This window comes from Oryzias latipes, chromosome 7 (genome assembly GCF_002234675.1).
Source record: "Oryzias latipes chromosome 7, ASM223467v1".
Classification (NCBI taxonomy): domain Eukaryota; kingdom Metazoa; phylum Chordata; class Actinopteri; order Beloniformes; family Adrianichthyidae; genus Oryzias; species Oryzias latipes.
The window spans coordinates 27258054-27281234 of NC_019865.2; the positions used below are offsets into that span (position 1 = coordinate 27258054).

Below are 23181 nucleotides of genomic sequence, written 5' to 3' on the forward strand. Positions count from 1 at the left end.
TTTTTCTACAGAAAAATATATTTGTGACTTTCAATAGTTGATCTCATTTACTATGATGATTATGGAAATAGTGTTGTGTCTAATCATATTCATGATTTTTTCTAAGGAACAACAAAATCTGCACATATTTTTGTTTCACATCAGTATATGCTATGAAGATTTCTGAAAGAGTGTTATGTCTATTTTTCTAATAGAGTGTTATTTTTAATCACAGTCATGATTTTTCTACTAAAAAATTAATCTGCACATTTTTTTGATTATTAATCTGCACGTGCTGTTTTTCTACAATACAGTTTTGTCACATAATTTCTCATAATTATTCAGTATTTCATCTTTGTTCGCTTCCTTTCACTCCCTTACGCAATCTTTGATTTAATATCAAATTATCCTAAGCTTGGTTCGTCTTTGTATGAATGTAAAACTGACGATTGTATTGTTTTGTGCATTATTCTTGCTTTGATTACTTGAAATAAACCTTTTCAAATCAAATGATCTCAAATCTAATCAAAATCCTCCATCTTAAATAAATGTTAAAAGAACATGTTAAAAACACCAATAGCGTTAATTTTCATCAGAGTGGGCAGTTAACAATTTCTTTACTTTATTTTTTAGTTTAACAAAATTTGGTGAGAACAAACTGTTATTTCTTCCATTAGCAGATTCTGCTGATAGATGAGTTGTAAAGGGATTTATCTTTAATATAATTTGCTTGGTGTGTAATGAAACATAAAAGAGTTTTAAATTACATTTTTCTTTTTTTTGCGTCAAAGACGTTTGTTGTAGTATCATCAGTTTTTGGTCACACAGAAAGCTGAGGACAGAGTGAATGGCTCCTGTGATTCATCCCAGTTGTTATATTAGTGGTAGTTTAGAGGTTTGAGAAAAACTGGGTCAAAAAGCAACACATGCTAACCATGAGAACTCCCTGTTGGACTATTGTCACCAGTGATCCTGATGTCAGCTGTTGCCACTGCACAATCAGTCCCAATCAGTTCCCTCAGCAAAGAAGCATAAAAGCAGCTCTAGCAGCATGGTGGGGCTGTTTGAAGGAATGTGCGTTTGTGCAAACCTTAAAAAAAAAACAACAAAAAAAAAAACAACAGGTTACAAAAAATAAAATAAGAAAAATACAAACATTAATCAAAATGAAGTAAGTGACATTGTTTTTCCTGAAGTCCTGCAGAAAGATCTTGCATAACATCTACAGTGTTTGGAAAGGTTTATTTGTGTGATGCAGGTGATTTGTGTCGACTTCTAATGTACTAATGTTTGTGTTCTGAAGTATTTGTAGAAGGTTATGGATTTCTTTTCTACTCTTTGGAAGCGTCAACTGCTTTCCGCTCCTTCAAGGAGGTAAGGTGACCAACATTACCAAATCTGAAACAAAACTGAACTAATCTGTTATTTTCTTCTTATTCTTCTCAGGACTTGCAAGCTTTGGAGATGACTCCATGTTACCATATTTGGCATTATCTTCCCAACAAGATGCACATAAACAGTCAACAGGACAATCCCTTCAAACTGGCCCTTACGGCAGTGATCCTGCACAATACTACAGTGGTGCATCAAACACTGATGGGGAGGAAGGCTACTCCAACTACGGGGTACATCAGACCGGTGCTCAGGACAGTCCGTATGGTAATCCAGGTGATGGTGATTCTTACCAGTTTGAGAGCTGGAGCTCTTCATCTGGTACCGGTGATGAAGAAGAGCCTGACTTCCCATCAGTAACGGATGAGGATCAAATCTATGCCTTCAAGTCTCGCTCACGCTACAACCAAAAGCGGCTGCTCTTCAGCCAGTTCAGTTACACCCCAACAGAGCTGCTTCAGCCCCAGGATCCGGTGTTCCCATACACGGAAAGGTCTCATCAAAAGAAGCGCCCGGTCCAACGGGGACTCTGAGGAATTTACCGGTGAGCTTCTTTTTACTCTGTGTTCACTCCTCTGCTGAAAATTTAACTTCTCACTTTTATCTTGCAGGTCTAAATTCATCAACTGAATCATAAATTAGTTGAATTTTCAATCTATAATCCAAGCAATGGTGAATAAAACTTAGCTTGGACAACTTTATCTTTATACCCTTCTTTTAACCAATAATTTTCTCAGGGCTGAGCCATGCAGGAGCTCAAATGGTCTAAAAACCAAACAGACATTGAATGTAGAAAATATAAACAAGGTAGACATTAAAACTGGCTCATTTGAAAAATTGGACTTCTTTGAGTAATAAAAATCCTTTTGTAATTTTGCATGTTGAGGTTTACCCACAGATTTGTTTATCAGCTGAAACATGCATCATTTTGACATGCAATGCAGTTTTTGTGTGGAACATGGGATCTATCAATTGTTTCACAGGTTCAAATTGGATAAATCTTCTGTAAAACATGGACGTGACTCAACAGATGTAACTTCAGGAAAATGGTCACTGAAAGGAAACGGACCATTACCACTCAAACCCAAAGCCCACCTGGTGAAAATCCCAAGCTCTGCTGGGTGAAAGCTTTTATTTTGTTGATTTGAAGGAGGCCTTTGAACGTTTTGGCTATACCTATTGTGGATAAGCATACGGGAAGTTTTTGTACTGGATTGAACAAATGAAGCCCTGAATCCAGGAAGTATCCTCTCTTCTTGATGTATAGACTCATTCGAAGTCACCTCTGACGCCAGGAAATGCCCACTTTCCTCCATCTGAAGCCTTCATTCTGACCTTTGCTTGGCACTGGGAAGTGTCCTTCTTATTCATACCAGATCTATGAAGTTCCTGCTAGTAATGACCCCCAAGTCGGGAAGTGTCCCCTTTACTGGATAGATGGTGCTATTCTTGTTTCCTTATGAAGGGGAGCCAAGTATTGTGTGGGTTTTGCTCATTCTTCTGTGCTGTTCCACAAAAGCTTGGTCATTACCCAACTTATGCGATAACTGGAACTGGAAAAGCTCAAGAAAAAACTGATGCTGGAACCAGCAATTAAGGAACTGTCAGTTAATCTTTTTTCTAACAAAATTTTGTGTTTTGATTTAAAATCTTGTAGAATAAACTACACAGAAAAAAAAATTGTAATCCCTAAAATTATTTACTAGGGCTGTGGCTGTACCGGTGTTTTACAATGTATAACCATGTATATAGACTATAATTATTTCAGAGCTAAACACATGAATGAAAACGTCTCAAAGATATAATTTTAAAGTTGGTAATCTGGGGGGGCACAAATGACTACTGATAAAGAAATTGTTAAAATCTTGGTTTCAAATTGAATTTTCCTCATTTTATTTTTTTAAAAACAATGAGGAATGATGAAACAAATGTGTACCAAAACCTGTTAAATTTACACATGAAAAAGAACTCTAAGCCCATAAAAAATGCTTTGAACTACATTATGATTTGGGCTGAATTTCACCAGCAAGCAGCACTGGCTGTGGCTTGGAACTGATTTGATGCTAGCACATGCAGATGCTTCATTGCACAGCAAAAAAATGAAATGCAGTAGACTATTCAGTTTTTGAAATGCGTGCAGCCATTGCAAACTTTTTTTCTTTGCCACATGGACCCAGAGGGAGGATTAAGTTTAGGATAACCGGTTACACGCACAACGCGATTCGTGCAGCAGAAGTAGCCATTTTAATCCATTAGTCAATGGTAGACGCCAATTTTGGGGCACGATTTAAGCGACAGGTGTGGCATGAAGGTCTGACAGCGGTGGGATTTGAGCAGTATGGCGCGATCTGGGTGGCATGCAGCTGCAGGCCAGAGTTAAAAAATCAGAACAATCAGGGACTCAACTTTCGGCATGTGACGTTTTGATGAGTGACAGCTGTTAGAATCCGCTTCTACTATGATGGATGGATCCAATAAATCTCCTGAACTTCCATTCTCCAAATCTGCTGTTTCCCCTTTGAGGCGTTGGGGTTTCTGGAGCCTGTCCTTCTGTTTGACATTCTGCCGCAGGGTTCATGGAGCTGAAGCGATGGCGATCTCTTTGTCGGCTCCCGGGAGGCGAGCTGGCAGCCAGACAGACTCGCTGTGGGATGGGAAGCCAGCCCGCTCGAGCCTCCTGAACTTTAATAACTTTAATAATAATTTTCTTATTTTCATCGAGGCAATCATAAAACAAGGTCCCCTGATTTTATTCTTGTTTTTACTTTTAACCTTTCTGGTTAATGCGAGACAGCAAGACTTCAAACTCGGTCAGAAAGAGGACACAAATGTAGACAACACATTTCACGCGTGACAGCTAATGGGATTTCAACTATAATTCAATTTTAAATATTTGCGGCCAACAACAAAATCCAGCCTTGGACGCAGTTAAAATGTGTGGCCAATGCAGCAATGTGCCATCTTCTCTTCTCCCGCACCTGAGTTTGAAGGAAAAATACTCAGAAATGCAAAAAGGAAATGATTTCTTATTACATTCGTTCTCTCTACAAGAAAAATGCCATACAGACATGTTAAAAACTCAAAAAACTTGATTTTCATTGGATAGGGTCTTTAAATAACTTATTTGTATATTGGTGCAGTAACAAAGAAGTCAATTAGGAAATGTCGCCTTAATAGTTTGTGCAGAGAGAATTAGACCAACAAGCAAAAGAATTAGGCAACAATGAGGAGCTGTATTGTTACAAATTGATCTACATGAAGGTGAATTACCATGAAAAATAAATATATATATTTGAAAAGAAAAGAAAAACTTGGCACTTTAACAAAGACATAAGCAATGAAGAAAATTAATCCAGTATGAATCTAGTAATATATGCTAGATATAGATTAAAGCAGTGAGAAATATTGTTTTAAAAAGACTAGTCTTTTCACTGCTATGTCATTGCTGGATAATTGAATTACAGTTGAAGTTTAAGCAACACTGACATCTACAGGAAAGACTAGCTAAAAAAATTACGTTAGGAATGAATACATGCCTATAATTTAACATTTTTGAGTTGGGTCATCTAGACCCACTAGACAGTGCTCTGAACCTTTTATCTTCAATGATTTGTGATCTTCACTGGTGTCCATGGATTACATGAAATCCTCTTCACCTTTATCCACCTTTGTCATGGTAGGGAGAACACGTCAATGTAAGGATGGGGTCATCTAAGATAGCACAAGGGTTACGATCTGAGAGCAAAGTGTTTTTGGAAAAGTAAAGAACTATGAGCTCCTAGAGGGTTTTTTTTTTTTTTTTTTTTTCGTTTAAAGCTAAGAACAACTCTATAGTTGCAGAGGTCTGGAGACCAAATTAATGCCAGCCATTGTACTTATTTTGTCACTGAATGAATCCATAAAACAACAATCTCAATTTTATCTGCATTCAGTAAAGAAAAATTAGAAGTCAATCAAGTCTTTAATTCTTTAATACATGCTTGAAGTCTGATAAGTAAAGAGACATTTTTGGTATAGCTGAGTATCATCTGCATAACCAGAAAAATGCAGGCCGTATATTAGTGCCTCTTGGGACTATCCAAAGATTGGACTGAGCACAGAGCCCTGTAGGACACCACGGCTGACTGCTGGGTGGGAAAGACTCATAATGGATCTTAACTTCCGGTTCCAGGTTACAGCACGGACGGGTGTGGCTCCCGGCAGCTATACAACTATCTTCAAGTGACTTTCAAGTTGAGCAACGAGATAACCGCTTTGTCATTCTGGAGAAAAGACTGGACGATGTGGAACAACAAGCAAGGATGAATAATGTCATTCTCACTGGAGTACCGATCAAACCTCGGCTAAAGCTAAATGCAGCTGGAGTTGGCATTGCTAATGCTATTAGCGCTAGCATTGCTAGCAGTTCTTCTGAAACAGGGAGCGATGGAGAGTCTTTGGAACACCAAGTGGAATCATTTTTCACATCTAAAGGGATTTCCCTGGATCTAAATACCATCGAGACCTGCCACCCGCTCCCCAGGAGAAAGGAGACGGATAAACCAGCGATCCTCATCAGGTTTGTGAACCAACAACATTAGCTAGCTCTGATGAATCAAAGGAGGAATCTGAAGGGATCTGCTGTTTATCTGAACGACCATCTGACCAGAAGGAATGCTGAAATCGCCAAACATGCCAGGCTTCTCAGGAAGCGTAAGCAGATTGAGAACACTTGGGTTAAAGGCTGCAGGATTTACATCAAACCACTCTGTCTAGCGGACGGTCCAAGGTTCTGGTTGTTAACACCATGAAGGACTTTGAGAAGTGTTTGATCCCGGATGTCTGAAGCAACAAATACAGTAATAAATCAAAGAGTCAAATATAATTTCAAGAAATAAGGAACCTGGGATCAGCACTTTCTCTAAAGGTCTGAAGTGACCCTGAGTTTCAGCAGAGTTCTGACCTGCAGACAACTTGACCTCAACTTTCAGCGCTGCTGATAACAGCTGCAGAAGGATGTGGATCTTTATCTAATGTCTGCAGACATGACAACAAAGAGAGCTATAAACTCTGTTTAAACCCAGAAGAACGGCTGTTAATCAGCAGAAGGAAAAACAACCTTGGTCATTGGATAACATCAACCACCAGACCTTCATAAGGAGATCCAGAACCAGCATTCATCGCCAGTTCATTGCCCCTGATGGTGCTTAACCTGGGCTCATGTCTAGTTCAGCCCAAGTGTTTATGTTCCAAGTCTAACCTTGTTATTGCCTCGCCTTCAGGAGATTCTAACCACTAAAATGCTTAACCCTTGTGCTATCCTTGGCACTTTAACATTGGAAGTGGGGTCATCTAGACCCACTAGACAGTGCGCTGAACCTTTTTTCTTCAATGAATTGTGATTTTCACTGCTGTCTATGGAATAAATGAAATCCTCTTCACCTTTATCCACCTTTGTCATGGTAGGGAGAACACGTCAATGTAAGGGTGGGGTCATCTGGATCCCATAAGATAGCACAAGGGATATATTTAATTTGAACAATTTTTTTACTGATATTTCAAGATTGTTTTTCTTATCAAAATAATAAGACAGTATAAATGAGCCACACACCTGAAGTGAGAATCAGAGCGAACAGCATTTCCAATTATTTCTCCATATTTTTTGAGCATTGTTATTACATAAAAGAAATGAACACTGGTAACCTTTTCACAGTGGTGGGTTTATTTAAGTTATTACTTTTTTTTCATTTTGTCATTATGAAAGCAGTTTCTTAACAATGATCCCATCTGGAGCTTTCCCACCTGTATCAGCAATTCCCCAATGGTTTCTCCCTTCCCCCCTCTTCTATCTCTGTTCCTCCCTTCTTCTAGTCTCCATGAACTCCTGCTTCACCTTCTGCAGCAACTCTGGATCTAGCAGCAAATCCAGAGCTGTCATGGCTAGAGCCTTCGCCACCCGCAGCGCAAAGAACTGAGCTCTCTCATCGCCTGCAACAGAACAGCCTTCAAATGAGTCAAATCTAATCCCAGGTTGTCAGATTCAACAGCTCAAGTGAACTTCATACCTGCAGCAGCTGTATACTCAGCTGTGTGGTTTAGGGCATCAGAGCCAATGTAGAAGTATGGATGGATGCCAGGAACAGCAAATGTCACATTCCCAAAGTCTGTGGAGCCTGAAAATTAAAGATGCAGTGTCAGACAGTGGACTTCAACGTCTACCGTGAGAATGTGCAGATGTTGCTGCAGACCAGATTCATTCTTGAGAACATCTTCATCAGTGGTGAAGGTCATCCCCAGAGCTGTGCCGTTCCTCTCATAGAGCTCCTCCAGAGCAGAGTTCCGTAGGATGTTGTCATATTGGTTTCTGGTAAATTCAATTTCGACCTTTAAGAAAAGTTTCCAACCAGTCATTGTTTTCCTTTATCTTATTGTCCTGCATTGACTCTTTTACACCGAAGCGCTTTAGCTCCAGTGTTTACTTGCTTTCCACTTTCAGAGCTCTTCAACTTTTTATGCAATTAACACGATTCCGAAGTGGAAAAAGTGGTTTTGTGCTGAGATGCGACACTTTACATTAGTGAAGTGCTCACACAATCAACGTAAATCAGGTGGCATTGCGGCATCATGCAGCTCTCTACATTAGGAACGTGTTCCATATCAGTGCAAAGCCGATATGAAAAGTCGCTTTGCTCCACATCGGAATCAGTTGTCGATCATGTAAGTGTGCAAAGAGTTACCGTGTGGCAAAGACCGTGTGGTAGTTAGGTGTTGCCAGAGACTCCTCCAGAGTTAAAGGGTTTAATCAGCTCAGTGGCCTAGTGGTTAAGACTTCCTTCTGGGGATCATGTGTTGACTCAGAGGCTCATTCATGACATTTCAGCATCAACTGTTGGATTAGGGGGTCGGCAGAAAGTAGCACCTGTGCACACGGTTCCCACTGGGCAGCGGGAATGAAGTTTGAAACAGTCCATGGGTGTGGTCTCACACACATGTGAGACCATTTAGAAACGACTCCATGTGCTGCTGCTGCTGCTGCTGCTGCTGCTGCTGCTGCTGCTGCTGCTGCTGCTGCTGCTGCTGCTGCAGCAAAGATGACATGGGGTCTACTCACCCACTCTGGAGGAACTGAATAACATCAATTGTCACAACTATAGCACACAGTACAACAGCAGACAGGGAGCTTTTTCAGGATTGAAAGAGGGAAAACGCTTAAGTCACATAAGAAATTACTGTTTGGTTGCGGGCTTTTTTGGTGAAATGGTAATCCAACACTGATTGGACAGCATTGAGCTCCTGCACCTTACCAACCATCCAGAGAGACTAGAATGATGTGTCTGGGCATTAAAACCCGTCATGTCAGACAAAAGTCTTGATCTAAATGTGCAAAAATTACACCCGCTGCATCATATTATCCACTAATATTCTTTCCTCTAAGTTTGTAAGAGATAGAAATGGCTTTTTACCAAAAATATAGGATTCCATGAAGATCCTCCTAATGTAAACAAAGATGGAAGAAACAGACAATCACAATCCAGGCAAATGTAGAAGATTGTTTTGGTTCACTTTGCATTTTCAAGGGTCTTAATGGAAATTTTTAATTCCCATGTTTTTCACCAGATTTTCTAAAGCTTTGGATTTGATTCTTCTCTCACCTCACAGCCCGTTGCCATGGCCGCTGAACGAAAACAGCTCTCGGCTTTGGCCTTCAGGATGGGAAGTTCAGTCCTTGACGGGGTTCTCAGATAATACTCCAGCTCAGTAAAGTCAGGGATAATGTTGGGCTTCACTCCTCCGTTCTTTATGATGCCTGAGGAGCGCAGCAGGAGAGAATCAGAGCTGCCACAGAGCAGAGAGCCACACGGGATGAAGCTCCTCACCGTGGACTCTCCAGTCGGGTTTCATCTGCTGTCGGAAAGCAGACAGGTTGTTGTAGCAAAGCACAGCCGCATCCAGAGCGTTGATGCCCCTCCAGGGGTAGGCTGAGGCATGAGCTGCCTTCCCGTGATACTTCACTGTAACACTAAAACATTAAAGATGTCCAATGCTTCATCACTGTACAACAATGCCCTATCAGTGAATGAGATTCACAAGCGACATCTTTACGCTGAAAAAAGCTTACTCCTGCTCGGACACACAGGGAAGGTATGTGGCATCCTCCTTTGATGGATGAGCCATGAACACCACATCCAAACCCTCAAACGCTCCTTCCCTCAACATGTCGACCTTCCCTCCACCATCCTCCTCCGCTGGAGTCCCCAGCACTGTCACCTGTGGTGAAGGAACCAGTCCTGTCAAAGTCTCTCACCGCAGTCGTCCTGTCCGTTCACTCCTCTGCCGCCAGAGTAGTACTTTCAGGTAACATTACCTTCACCTGGACGGGGAGTTTGTGTTCATCTTCCAGCGTGGCTTTGAGGCCGATAGCTGCAGCAGCTCCAACCTCGGCTATCAAGTTGTGTCCGCAAGCGTGGCCAATCCCAGGCAGGGCGTCATACTCACACAGGAAACCCAGGCTGACCTCGTGACCCTGAGCCACGCCCGCAGAGTGCCAACAGGCCCTGAACGCTGTGTCCAGTTTGAAGTGGCTGTCGACCCGCCAGCCTTCCTCCTGATGGAAAAAGGCCACCAGTCTGTCGTGAGACTTGACCTCCTGGTAGGCCAGCTCAGGACAGCTCCAGATGTCCTGACTGAGGCTGTGGAGCTTTGTTTTGTTGTCATCTATGCACGAGCTGACTTTGTGTTTCAGCTGCACCTTTGACATGTTCTGCAAACATTAATATTAATACTCTGACCAGGACTCTCCACACTGACACGGCAGCTGTCTCAGGTTACAGTTGCTCCACCCTCACAGTACGCAAGGGGAGTTTTAAAATAGCCGTCTGACCGCACTCTTCCACTCTGCGGTTTGGACAGTCTGTCACCAAACAAAAAAGGTTTATACCTGATGGTTAATTCTGTCTTTGCAGCTGTTCAAAGATTATTAGAAAAGTTATCATTTTCAATTTTATTAACTACGATAAATCTACAACAATCTATGAGTTCACATAGAAATGATTTAATTACAATTCTTAGGAAGTGTTTTAAATAAAACAGACATCACAGAAAAGCAGTAAAGTAAATGTATTAAAATTATTCATTAACCCAATTCTTGTTGATCAAGGATGTTGGGAGTTGATCTAAATTAGGGTTTTTAACCCTTGTGCTATCCTAGGCACTTTAACGTTGGGAGTTGGGTCATCTAGACCCACTAGGCAGTGCTCTGAACATTTTTTCTTCAATGATTTGTGATCTTCACTGGTGTCCATGGATTACATGAAATCTTTCCACCTTTATCCACCTTTGTCATGGTAGGGAGAACATGTCAATGTAAGGGTGGGGTCATCTAAGATAGCACAAGGGTTAAGGACAGATATAAAAGGTAAGACCAAAGTCACCATACGACTGAAAAAAAGAAAAAAAAACAATTCTGTAAAGTCTTTTGGCCACTAGTTTATTCAGTTTACAACTCATAAAGGTCAACTTTTTTTTCTGCTTTGAGGATTTTGTTCATGCACTTCATAGGGTTATATATTTTTAAAACTTTTAATTTTCATGTTAGAATCAAAGAAGATACTGTTTATATATTTATTTTACACAAAATTAGTCATTCTCTCTCTCGTCTGTGCTTAAAATGTCATTTGGAGAGGAACATATTTTCACTGTTTTTGGGAATGTAGGAACATTTCTAGGTCTGAACACTCAAATTCAGCGATTTTAACCTCAGAAACTGTGGAAAACATGTTGAGTTGACTGAAAATGTATATTTAACACAGATCAGTGGAAAATAATATTTACTAAATTTACCTTTTCCTATTTTGTCACGATTATGACAGGTGAGGCTGTGCCTCACTTGCCTCACCTGACCGCACGTCACTGTACTATTATTTTAAAGAGCTCTACAGAAACATCTGTAATAATCACGCCTCCGTGTCGGGGTTCATGTGATCATTCAGTCTCTTCCAGTTCGGTCACCATCTGCTGCAGGAGCTGCGTTTGAAAGACGGTTGCTTTCAGCGATCTTCCAGCTCTTTTTGTCATTCTCTTGATGGAAATAAAACAACTTTTGTCAAGTTCAGAAGGAGAACAATCAGATTCTCCCCCATGTTGGTTTTTGACTGTTAGTGGAAAAATAAGAAACCTATGAACATATTTATCTTTTTAAAAAAATGATATATAAGTTTTACCCCATCCCAAACTATGCAAAAAAAAAAATAAAAAAACGCAACTTATACTCCCGAAAATACATTTTATATATATTTTAAAAAAGCACTAGATAAAAAGCAACTTAGGTACAGTGAATTTTATTCAGGTAAATGCTGCTGCAGGTCTCACTCTTCATAAGGAGGTTTCGACAGGTTCACTTTGACCAGCTGAGCCTCTCTTTGTCCAGTCAGACCTGCCAGGTAGACGTGAGGCATGGCGGCGCTGCTGCCACTGTCTTTCTTGCTTTGGCACGCGGCGTCCTTCTGCAGCCAGGTCTGAGTGACGTTTTCCCGCCTCATGTGGCTCTTGTCCGTCTGACACGAGTGTGTCGCTTTTGTTCGCAGATTCACCTGCAGGTCCAGATCAGGAAAAGGTTTGTCCGCTTGAAAAACAGCTAGTCATAATAGGAAAGCAGCAAAATCCAGGCAGAATCTGTTTGTAAACTTACCAGTTTGAGAGCTTTTCGCCGAAGCTCCCATTCATTCCACTCGTACGACTTATCAATGTTGGTCTCTGTTGGGTGGGTGTCTGTCTGTGTCCCACTGTCACATTTAAAGGTCTTTGTCAACAGAACCTCCTCTCGTTTCACCTATAAAGCACAGATAAAAATCTGTTTTCCTCCAGGCTAACACATCAACAGTATTCTGTGTTGTTGTGGAACTGCTGTTGGAGCAGCTGCCAACCTCAGAGAATGGACTGATCCAGGAGAGCTGCTGATGGAGGTTGAGGAGGTGAACGAGCTCCGGAGAGCGTTTGGCTTTTTCCACCACCTCTGCAGCAAAAGCATCTGGACTGGAGGCAAAGTTCAGGGCGGCTTCTTTGGAGCTGAAAGCGTAGAGCTTTCCCTCATGCTTCAGGACTCCAATGTGTGGATTTCCTAAAAGAGAGAGCGCATCTCTAAATCCTGCAAACTATACAGACCACTAAACAGAAGCTACTCCTTATTGCATTTTTACACCATCTGCATAAGAAGTTGGTTTAGATTAAAAATCTTTACTTATCACAACACATTTGTGCTAAAAAACAAAGGAAAACTTGAAAAAAAAGAGACAATTACAGAAGTTTTCATTAATTTCAATCCCTTGAAGGCTAACAGCATATTGCTGATTGAAGATATAAACTCAAATGAAATCAGCGAGTTGCATTGTATGGTACGGGGGCGCTATCAACCCCGGCCCTCGTGGCCCCCTCCTGAGGCGCCCTCATTGGCTGAAAGCCCTGACTCTTCCCCTCTGCCCCTGCCACCCTGATCAGAGCTGCACATGACAAATGGCAGCTTTTCTGTTGGTTTTATCTCCATGGCGACCATTTTATTTTTTATTTTTTTGGTCACCTGGGGGTGACGAACACATCTAGGAACATTTTAGAAGAATCGGCAGAAGTACATTTTTGGATTTACTTTTGTTTTTTGTTGCTAACCAAGCCCACATATAGTCACTGTTTTGTTCAGCTTCATCCAGCATTCATGTATAAAATGTTCACAACTTTTTGTTAAAATATGCGAAGAACAGGTGAAGACCACATTTGCAAGCACACCACGCTAAGGCCGTTTAAAATCGACACATTTTAAAGCAGTGACTTTTACCAAGTAGCTTCCCAATGATGCTTGAGGAGTAAGGAGGGGATGGATCGGAATTCCTAGGAGGAGTTTAATGTTATAGCTGGTACGAAAGGTGGTTCTTCTTTTCTTCTTTTTTGAATTTTCAAGATGGCAGCCTGTTTCCGAGGTCAAAGGTCAACAAATGTTGGTTGTGGGTGTAGACTTAACCTGGCGGCGTGTTCGTGAAGTTTTGTGAAGATCGCTTGAACGAAAGTTTTCTTTTCCCATATTGTGGAAAAATTTAAATATCGATAACTTTGACCCTTTCCCACAAGATGGGCGCCAAGCCGTAAGTCCTGTGGCCATCCCATAATAATTTTAAACCTTTCTTTGGATATCCAAACATGCATTTTTTGGTCTATTTAGTGGATTTTGATTGTTTTTTCTTTTCAGCCCTATAAGATGTGTTGACATCATTTTGTTTTGAGGGGGTCATTCAAAATCCCCAAAATTCATTTTTACCGGGTACTAGGTTGAAATGTTGAGTAAGTTTTTGAGTATGTGGCACAGGCAAAATGTCTTCCTTGAGGGTACTGTAAGAGAAAAAAAAGGATTGCAAAAACAATGTGGTTGTTGCAGTGCAGGACTGCTGTGGGACATGATAACTAACAGTTTCTGGATCATCCCTCTGACATAATTCTCATACGGTTGTGTCATGAGTGCCTGCAGGCCACGTTTGGAGGAGGTTTCACACAAATGTTTAGAAAGTGGGTCATGTAGACTACTTACTGTTCACATAATTGTATTATAATGAGACACAATCCTATGGGAGACACATTTGGCTTTCCTGAAGGTACCAAAATGACCACTCCAATAACTGATCGGTAAAATCAGTGCAACCTGCAGCTTCATGAGATGCTTTCAGGTGATGAAGTTGTCTTTAGTTCTCTCCTTTATGCTGCCTGATAAAACTCAAAACTCCTGCATGAGTTCCGGTGTAAGGGTTCTTTTATTCACCTGCTGCACTTTGACGGAAGATAATAACAGAAAAGCTGTGTTTCATGGGTACCTGGAAGCAGAAGGCCATCACTGTTCACCAGTGTGTAACCACAGAAACCGTTATATTGAAGTGGCAGTTCACTGCAGTTGGAGGCGGCTTCAGGCATGAGCCATTCCTTTGACTCTGCTTGGGCTGGATCAATCTGCTCACCTGGAAGGCAAGAAAGAAGAACAGGATCATCTAAGAAACGTCAGGCTGTAGCTTGAGACTCTAAGCTGCATGTGAAGCATGTCAGACATACCGGAGGACTCTGCCAGCCTCTGCTCATCGCTCTTCACCTCTGCTGCCTCCTGCTGGCCGTCCAGTTCCGCTTCAGAGAAAACCTCCGCCTGTGAGGCCACGAATGGATGGAGGTTCACTGTGATCTTGTGAAGGAAGTTCAGGAGCTCTGCCTCATCCAGAAGGCGAGACCACGTTGATGACAGGGCCTTGAATGAAGACTGAAGAACGTGGAGCACGTGAAAGAAAGGCTTTTTATCAAAGACAAAAAGTTTCTCTAGGTGACAAAGATTTCGTCTTTGAGTCCTTCTGATCGTCCTGCCAGCACCACATTTATTTTATTTATTTAGCTAATTATTTGATGTGTTTTTTCGCACGCTGTTTTTTACTGTGTAAAAATGTTGTTACTGTCATGTCTTATATCTGTTCTTACTGGAGAGCTGTTTTAACCATTGGGGATAATTAAAGTTATCTATCTATCTGCATCAACATGATGTGTCTCGTTAAGAATCAAAGGGGCGGAGTCTAAGGATTCCAAAGTTTTACTTTTTGTTTTTCTTAAGCTACGTTTATAAGCTCGGCGACATGCGTTCAACCGGCCATTTCCAAAGAAAACTCTATTTGCCTCCATGTTCAAACTTCTCCATTCACTCATATTCAGGCTCTATGTAAAAAAAAAATAAAAAAAAATAAAAAAAATCGCTCAATTGGTCAAACTTTGACCAATCAGGGACTCGGATTTGGTTGTGACGTATGGATGACGTCCCCTTTAGTTCACAGTAATACCAATCATTTAAAGATTGATTATGGAGGAGAAATTAATTATTGTGGTTGTTGCTGTGAAAGATAAAGTGTGGGGGAAGAGTCACCAGATTTGCAACGCTTCAAAATTTCGCACCAAGCCTCTTCCAGTTGTTGGTGGCAGACATGCGCTAGTAAACATTAGCAAAAGAAAAAGTAAAAACCCCTCCCTGCTCACTCAATGTGAACACCATGGACTAAATGCATGTTCAAGAGGGTAGACCATGCTGCAAACAAAATGGCTCCTGACATCATCGGTAGGAGGCAGAAATTGTATACCTAACCCTGTCCCTAACCCTAATCCAAAAGTGTTCAGAATTGTTAAAAAACATTTATTAAAGGCTAAAATGTGAAAAACCGTAACTGTAAGTGCTGCGTAACGTTGTTTCTTTTTTTGCAATATGGCAGACACTTCTGGCTCTGGTCAAGGACTTTCAGTACTGGTGGCGGCCGTGGTGCAGCGGTAGGGCGGTCGACCCATGATCGTAAAATTGCAGGTTCGATTCCTGCCTTGCACGCCCATGAGTCGAAGTGTCCTTGGGCAAGACACTGAACCCCACCTTGCCTCTGGTGGTAGGCGGGCGCCTGTGTTTGGCAGCGGAGCCACCATCAATGCGTATATAAGTATATACGTATATAAGTATACGCCATTTACCATTTACATTAGTATCTGCAGCCAGGTCCTCTTGGTTCAAGAAAGCGCATCAAATGCCCGGTGTGTACATGACTTCCTAGTTTCATTTTCATCTACCGCTCCTCAAACAAAGCTTTCTGCATGTAGCTCTATTTCTAGACCAGCAAATATCCCACAACTGGCGGGTAAGGTGAGAGACTACCACGCAGGAAAGCATGGTTTGATTCATGAACAATGGTACTGTCACACATACTGGGGGAATTACCATCAATGTTGAGCTATTAACATCACCTTTGGACAAGACCCCTTAAAACCCTTGTTCTATCTTAGATGACCCCACCCTTACATTGACGTGTTTTCCCTACCAGGACAAAGGTGGATAAAGGTGGAAAGATTTCATGTAATCCATGGACACCAGTGAAGATCACAAATCATTGAAGAAAAAAGGTTCAGTGCACTGTCTAGTGGGTCTAGATGACCCAACTCCCAATGTTAAAATGCCTAGGATAGCACAAGGGTTACTCAACAGTAGCGTTAAGCATGAATGTGCATGAATGATCCCGGTGATGGTCACACACCTCCACCATCACCAAGTATGAATGAAGAGTGAATGAATAATGGACACACTGTAAGCGCGTTGAGCATCTGGAAAAGCGCAGAATCCAATCCAATCCATCATTATTTTAATGTTTTAAGAATATAGTTCGTCCCTATAAGGGGACGAACCAAAAGAAAAATTCTAATCAAATAGTAGAACAGAAAATGGAAACACTCACGATGACTCTGGCAGCTGGTGGAGCTCCTGAGGGCTTCAGAGTTTCCCCCAGGATCTTCAGCTGGGATGAGAGATCAGCCTGAAGAAGTTCAACCACTTTTTCACACGCGCACGCATCGGTCTGAAGGTGAAGCACATGTCACACAAATCATGGCTGGAAGATAAGCCAGCTTCATCACTTCAGAAGAGGTTGTCTTCCTCTTGAACAGCCTGTACTCCTTACTACTTTCTCTTCTTCAAAGTTCCTCTTTGGCAAGTTCTTTCCCAGAGAAGAAAATAACCTAAAGAAACTAAATTCAAATACGTGAATACGTTCACCTTTTTCTACTGTTTCCTTCCATTTAAAGCTGACGTGTACCCAAAGAAAGAGGGATAAAACACCAACTAATGCTATCTAGGTTTACACAGTTTATTCTTTTGGTCTTTAAGATTTGAGAGGCGACCTGGACTTGAACGTGACTCATGTGGACCTCAGCCAGTACAAAAATAAACACGATCTTTCAGTGCACTAAAAGTTGAATCACTGATCTATTGGCTAGTGTTTGTCATTTCTGTCGGATACTTTACCAGTAAGATTTTGAGAAAGCCTTCATGAGTCCTGACGTTGTAGAGAGCCTGTTTGAGCAGGATGACGGCATGATTGCTGAGTCTGCTCTGACTGTTGCACTGTGTTTGTTTCTCCAGGACAGCCGTGAATTTCCAAGCTAAAGTCTGGGTCTCGCTCAGCTCCTTCCTGATGGTTTCTCTGGCGGATGAGAGGGCGTCTTTCAGGACAGTGGGAACTAAGGAAAGAATGGCAGAATACTGTATTGATGATCATGACCTGAAGTACAGCCCTGTGTTTTCAAGAGGCAAGAGAGTAAAAGGAAAGTTTGGTTTAAAGTCCCACTCTGGTCATCTTTTGATCTATTTTTAAAGCGTTTCCAGTTGTCTACTAGTTATGCTATTACTAGTTATTATTAGACAAAATCCCGAAACCTGTGTTGTTTACTAGGACATAGTTTCTGCAGAGCAGCAGGAGTTCTTTAGAAATTCACCTGAGTTGTGGGTGGGACAGTTGGCAACCCCACCACCCCTTCACTTCTTGTCACCCATAAGTGAGAGCTCTCCATTTACACTTTCTCCCACTAGCTTAAAGCCCCTCACAACCCCAACCAAACATTAGGGGTACAACAAAAATGGTGAGCAATATTGGAGCTATCTAGACGTACAGTTTGAATCCAGTTTCCAGCTCAGACGAGGAAAACAAAGACGTTCATGGATCTACTTCTCTGCAAGTGATGCATGAGAATGGAGCAGAGCAGGGAGCCTGTGCCACGCCCATATCAACTGTATTTTGTACTAGTATTTTCTACGGTATATTCCGTATATACCGGTATAAACTGGTATATATATATATATGTTTTTCAAAGTGTTACAGCAGGAGATGAGGGGAAGCACCCAGGCGCAGAGAGGAGGAGGAGGAGGCAGAAGGTTTCAGGGAAACCGGGGCTTTAATAACAAAAGAGTCCAAAAACAAAACTAAGCCACTGCACCAGGCAGGCAGGCGGCAGGCAGAAAACTCGAAATATTAGACAAACTGGAGTCAGGGGAAGATTAACCTATGGATCAGCACAGGAGGAAGGGAAAGACAGGACTTATATACATACAGACAAACGAGACACAGGTGAAAACAATGAGGGCAGATGGGGACCAAAAGTAAAACTCGAAAATACGACACAACACAGGAAACCCTACAAAATAAAACAGGAAGTGAACAAACAAAAAGAAACAAAAGACATCTGGAAAACAAACATTAAGAAACTAAAACCATGACACAAAGGGTATTTTTGTATTTGCGCCTGATTCACCACGGTTTAAAAAAAGAAATACTCAGAAATGCAATTTTAATCTTAACTTTCTTTATATATGGCCTCCAACATCAGAAGAATTGTACAAAAACATGTTAAAAACACAAAAACTCAAGTTTCATTGAAGTGGCTCTTTAAAGATCATCAAACCTCCATTTGTTTACACTGTAAAAACACGAATAATTTTTAACTAGTTCCAGTTTTAATATCTTATCACACTTGGTAAAAGGGTTAATAATAAGGCTTCACAATATGTTTTGATCACAATAAATCTTATATATTATGTCGAGTCTTTTAATCTTGAAAACATATATTTTAAGTATAATATCTCCAGTGTTTTATTACTTTTTTTTACTTTTATTTGTGAGAGCCCTTGTTACAAGAAACAGACTTACTTAAATTGGGAAAACTAGAAATTTTGCTTTAACTCATAATTTACATATTATTGATTAGATAATTGAATCTTAAAATGTATATTTCTAGACATACTTTATGATGATTATGGTCAAGACGTAAGGACAGTTTTACTGTGATAAAAAAATATATTTTTTTGCTGCTTTTGAGACCCAAATGCGTTTGAATTTTTCAGAGGATAGTTCCGGTCTGAACGGGTGTTGTAGATATAAAAATGAACTGAAATCCAAACTTACAAATTTAAGGAGAAAAAGGTCAGTAGTGATCTAAGTAGACTTGATTCAAATAAGTAAGAGAATGAAAGACACTGTACTGAGTTCTCGGACGTCAAACTCCCCCTCTCTGTTCTGGTTGCCTTTGTTGAAGAGCCGAATCCCTGTGGAGATGGTGGCGAGTTTGCGGAGCTGCTCTTCCTTCTTTTTCTTCGGCAGCATCATGAAGGACCTCAGCTCAGACTGAGGAAAAATCCTCTGAAGGGCAGCTGGGACAAAAAAAGATTGGACAATTCATGAAGAAGAGAATACATGTCATCAAATGAACAATGCCTCTGCTCCAAAACTTTGTAAGCAAAGTGCAGATCTAATATTTTCTGATGTTAAGATGAAAGTTAAATAGACATCATCATGATTATTGCTTAGGTTTTTATTTTTATTTTTCTTTGAATGAAGAGTTAGGAAACTTTTTTTGCTTTAAGGCTATGTCTAAATTTACACCCTAACCCTTAACTATTAAAAAAATGATATAGTGCGGCACTATGTAGAACTCTGAATTTTAAAAGCAATCGTGCCCCCTGCTCACTACTTTGTTTTTTTCTTACGCCGGATATGACGTCATTGATTTAACAAAGTTAAAATCTAATTAATATGAGCGTTTTACAAGATAAAAACATTGATGGTTAATTTTAAAAATACATTAAAACACATTTTTTTGGCAAAAAATGTTCCGACGCAATGCATTATGGTCTATATTCGCCGATCTAGTGAGCATCGATGCTCACTGGTTTTTCCCAGAGACTTCTGGGAAGTTTCTAGGGCACTCGATTTTGGAAATGTAGATTCGGACAGCACTAGAAAATGGTAAACGCTCTATATAGTGCGTAGGGAGGGAATTCGGACACAACCTCGGACATCAAAATGTTACCATTTTTGGTCACAAATACTGCAGGAAGTTCTTTGTTGGCTGTTTTTCATCTTCAGCTATGTCCATACCAGACATTTGACGTCCGTTCTCAAAATGAGCTAAACGCGGGTTCTTGAACTTCTTGAACGTTCAAACTGGATGCGCAGAGAGGGGCTTCTTCTACTTTTCCTACTGTTTTCTAGCGCATGTCCGCCAGCAACAGTCTTTGTCTTTGTTGTGAACTAACAGGGACACCTTCCATATGTCACTTCCACATCTGAGTCTCTAATTGGGAAACATTTAACCTGGTTTAACTTTCAAAGTATGTTCATTGGTCACACATTTTGTATGCAGATACAAGAAAACGGGCGTAGAAACGTGCGCAAACATGAGTGCTCTGAGAGTGAAAAGCCAAATCGTGCATTCACAGACAATTCCATTGGAAGCGGCCACCCAAGGGCGATGTGAATGTAGCTTTACGGGGTTGTTACAGCAGATGTAAACTCAGATCTTTACTGCGATGCATTTCAGTGTTTCAAGTGTTTCATGCTGTGCTTAGCTTTCTGTCTCATGTTTGTGCTTTTCTTTGGCGTGATAGAGCGGAACAAAGTACATTTTAGACAATAAGTTCCAATTAATACATGAATTTCTGTTCTAAAAAAAGCAAAGAATCCAGAGTACATCAAAATTATTCAAATTCAGCGTCATGAAAAACAGTTTTTACCAAAGAGAGCAAGTTCAAGTAGTGTGTAAAGTTGGTCCAGAGGCCAAAGTGAAGGCATTCATGCAGTTCATGCAAAAGAAGTGCTGCAGTTCTGAGTGGATCGTAGGACAGAGTCAGACCTTCAGCTTCCTGTTTGCTGTCTGCGTCTGTGGGGGAACCCATGGAAGATTGCAGCAAGATGTACGTCAGAATTCTGCTGTACACAGCTTCAGACGCTCGGCCGGTTTCCAGCCTGCTGTCTGTGATCTGCCGACTCAGCAGGCTCAGCCGAGAATCCAGGCCGACATGGATTTCTTTGAGAAACTCACCTGCAAAGATCAAATCATTTAGTTACAAAGAGAAACTCTCTACAGGTCACTGCAGAGCTGAAAGACATGTGGGCTTTAGAATTCATGAAAAGTAGACGCTAACTTTTACAATTTGCTGCTTCATATTCATCAATGGCAGCTTATAAATGGTCAAAAGCTTGATAAAACCTGATGCAATCCTGTTACCAGTTTTTGCAGGTTGCAGGGTTAGAAACCTTTACTAATAGTAGCGTTCTCTCAGGAGTAGAAGCTATAGTTTTGCAGTAGAGGACAAAGTTAAGTAAATAAGGTTGTAAAACACTCTCCATGGATGATACATTTGATTTAAAGTATTTTGCATATCATAACAAACGTTTAAACAGTCACAATAGGCCCCAATGAAACAAATAATACAAAAAAGATTCTTATCAAAAATAATTGTAACTGTTTTGCTTGAGATTGAATCTAGACATTAGGAAGGGGTGGGACAAGGAAAAATGGCATTTTGGGGGGAACTCCAGACTTATTTGGTATTTTACGTCTTATTTTGTCATATAGTTTTTTTACAGATTTGGTCTAAAGAAAAGTACATTTGGCTATTTATATTTATATTTATGTTTTTATTTTGTATGTGGATCATTTGAATTATGATGGTGGGGCGTAAAATATCATCCAAATCTGGAATGACCATTTTAGAGGCTGAAAAAAAAGAAAATAAATAAATACTGAGTAATCATCAACCGCAAAATGAAACCTGCGGTATCAATAAGCACATTACTTTTTTAAATTTTAATTTGGAGAAACATAAAAGGAAACGTCGGAAGTATACTGACGCTGAGAGGTGTAATTCATGAGGAAATACAGCTGCATGTTGATGCTGTCACGTGACGGGCTGAACGGTGCCAGCAGTTTCTCCAGACACAGCTGCAACAAGAGAAAGGGCGCCTTACACTTTCAAGAAGCTCCACCCTCACAAACAAACAAACAAAAATAGGAACCTCTTTAAGTTTCTCCATCTCTGGTTCAGTGAGTTTTCTGTCAACATCAAAGCCGTTTGTTGGGTCCAGCATGACAGCTTTCACCTAAAGACATGAAAAACAAACAGGTAAAGATGTGATCCAGGAGACGGCAGTCTGCCGGGTTTTCCGGGTTTACTGACCATAAACGCCACCAAAGTCTCTGTCAGCACGTGCCGCCGCCTCGTGCACTCCTGCACGAGCTCACCGACTATATTCTGGATCACTCTCTCTGAGTCAAACTGAGACATTTTTTGTTTTTTGTTTCCTAACAATGAGTCCACAAGGAAAACGAGCTGCTGCTGTTGATAGTCCGTTGCCAAGGTAACGGTGTATAAATGCAGCACAAGGTCGCCCTCTAGCGATTACTCGTTCAATTACATGGAAGGTGATGCTGTTCTTCACAGAAAATAATGAAATTGTGTTGTGTAATTGCGTTTGTGAATTACTGATATTCCTGCTTTCTCTTCTCTCTCACTGTGTAACTCACTAATATTTTCTGCTTTATATCAGGTTTTAGGAATTCTGCTTTCTTCATGTTCTTTTACTGCTAACATTGATGTACACTTACCAATCTGAGGTTTTAAGTAGACTATGATTCATTTCAGATTTTCAATTGTTTTTTTTAAAAAAATTCTTTGTAGGACATATTTCCTAAACTCAAATAAAGGAGTATTATCATGAGGTATTTGACAATTGATATTGTCATTAATAAATGTGAAACAAGGTAAAGTTTTGTCATATTAACTTTATGTGCTAATATAAAAATGAAATTTAGAAAGCATTCAATTTTCACCAGAAAATTTGCCTAGAATTAAAAAAAAAACACTCATACATTTTTGTTTATTACAGAACATCTAAGTCCCAAGACATTTCCAAGTCAGGTTTGACTTTCTGCTTTCTGAAACGCTGAAAATGCAGACTAAAAAACAGAGATGATTTTCTTTGCTAAAGTCAAAACATCGGTGACGTCTAATGGGGGTAATAATTAATGACCAATAGAATGGAACATGTCTGAAGCTTTTTTTAGAGTCTGGATAAGATCCAGGGTTTTGTCAGGAAGGTAATCCGGGCTAAAAAAAAAACAAAAAAATTGCTGAATCGTCTGTGCGAATCAGTGACAGCTGATTCATTGTGGGGACCTGTGGTGGAC

The 23181-nt window shown here is 40.6% G+C and overlaps 2 protein-coding genes across 2 annotated transcripts; both read right to left on the reverse strand.

Annotated features, from left to right (window-relative positions):
- Positions 1-7049: 7049 nt before the first annotated feature.
- LOC101158110 (peptidase M20 domain-containing protein 2) lies at positions 7050-10155 on the reverse strand. The gene is made up of 7 exons (XM_004071053.4): positions 9716-10155; positions 9470-9618; positions 9228-9370; positions 9003-9157; positions 7599-7734; positions 7416-7523; positions 7050-7338 (listed from the first exon to the last, which is right to left on the reverse strand). The coding sequence occupies exons 1-7, from the start codon at positions 10106-10108 to the stop codon at positions 7196-7198; spliced, it is 1227 nt and encodes a 408-aa protein (XP_004071101.1). The 5' UTR covers positions 10109-10155; the 3' UTR covers positions 7050-7195.
- Positions 10156-11671: 1516 nt separating this feature from the next.
- Positions 11672-22365, reverse strand: cfap206 (cilia and flagella associated protein 206). The gene is made up of 12 exons (XM_004071061.4): positions 22172-22365; positions 22011-22094; positions 21846-21936; positions 20845-21033; positions 19196-19363; positions 17186-17400; positions 16620-16739; positions 14431-14629; positions 14199-14339; positions 12273-12466; positions 12038-12178; positions 11672-11939 (listed from the first exon to the last, which is right to left on the reverse strand). Exons 1-12 carry the CDS (start codon positions 22277-22279, stop codon positions 11715-11717), a joined length of 1875 nt encoding a protein of 624 aa, XP_004071109.1. The 5' UTR covers positions 22280-22365; the 3' UTR covers positions 11672-11714.
- Between the last annotated feature and the right edge of the window lie 816 nt (positions 22366-23181).

What these genes read in the sequence shown, in the direction of transcription:
- LOC101158110 (XM_004071053.4), bottom strand. Translation starts at nt 10,108, where the DNA reads ATGTCAAAGGTGCAGCTGAAACACAAAGTCAGCTCGTGCATAGATGAC. An exon ending in CCCTGTGTGTCCGAGCAGGA is followed by an intron (nt 9,371 to 9,469) that starts GTAAGCTTTTTT and finishes TTAATGTTTTAG; the next exon opens with TGTTACAGTGAAGTATCACG. An exon ending in TGTTCTCAAGAATGAATCTG is followed by an intron (nt 7,524 to 7,598) that starts GTCTGCAGCAAC and finishes TTTAATTTTCAG; the next exon opens with GCTCCACAGACTTTGGGAAT.
- cfap206 (XM_004071061.4), bottom strand. Translation starts at nt 22,279, where the DNA reads ATGTCTCAGTTTGACTCAGAGAGAGTGATCCAGAATATAGTCGGTGAG. An exon ending in CATGAATTACACCTCTCAGC is followed by an intron (nt 21,034 to 21,845) that starts GTCAGTATACTT and finishes TGATCTTTGCAG; the next exon opens with GTGAGTTTCTCAAAGAAATC. An exon ending in CAGCAAACAGGAAGCTGAAG is followed by an intron (nt 19,364 to 20,844) that starts GTCTGACTCTGT and finishes TTTTTGTCCCAG; the next exon opens with CTGCCCTTCAGAGGATTTTT.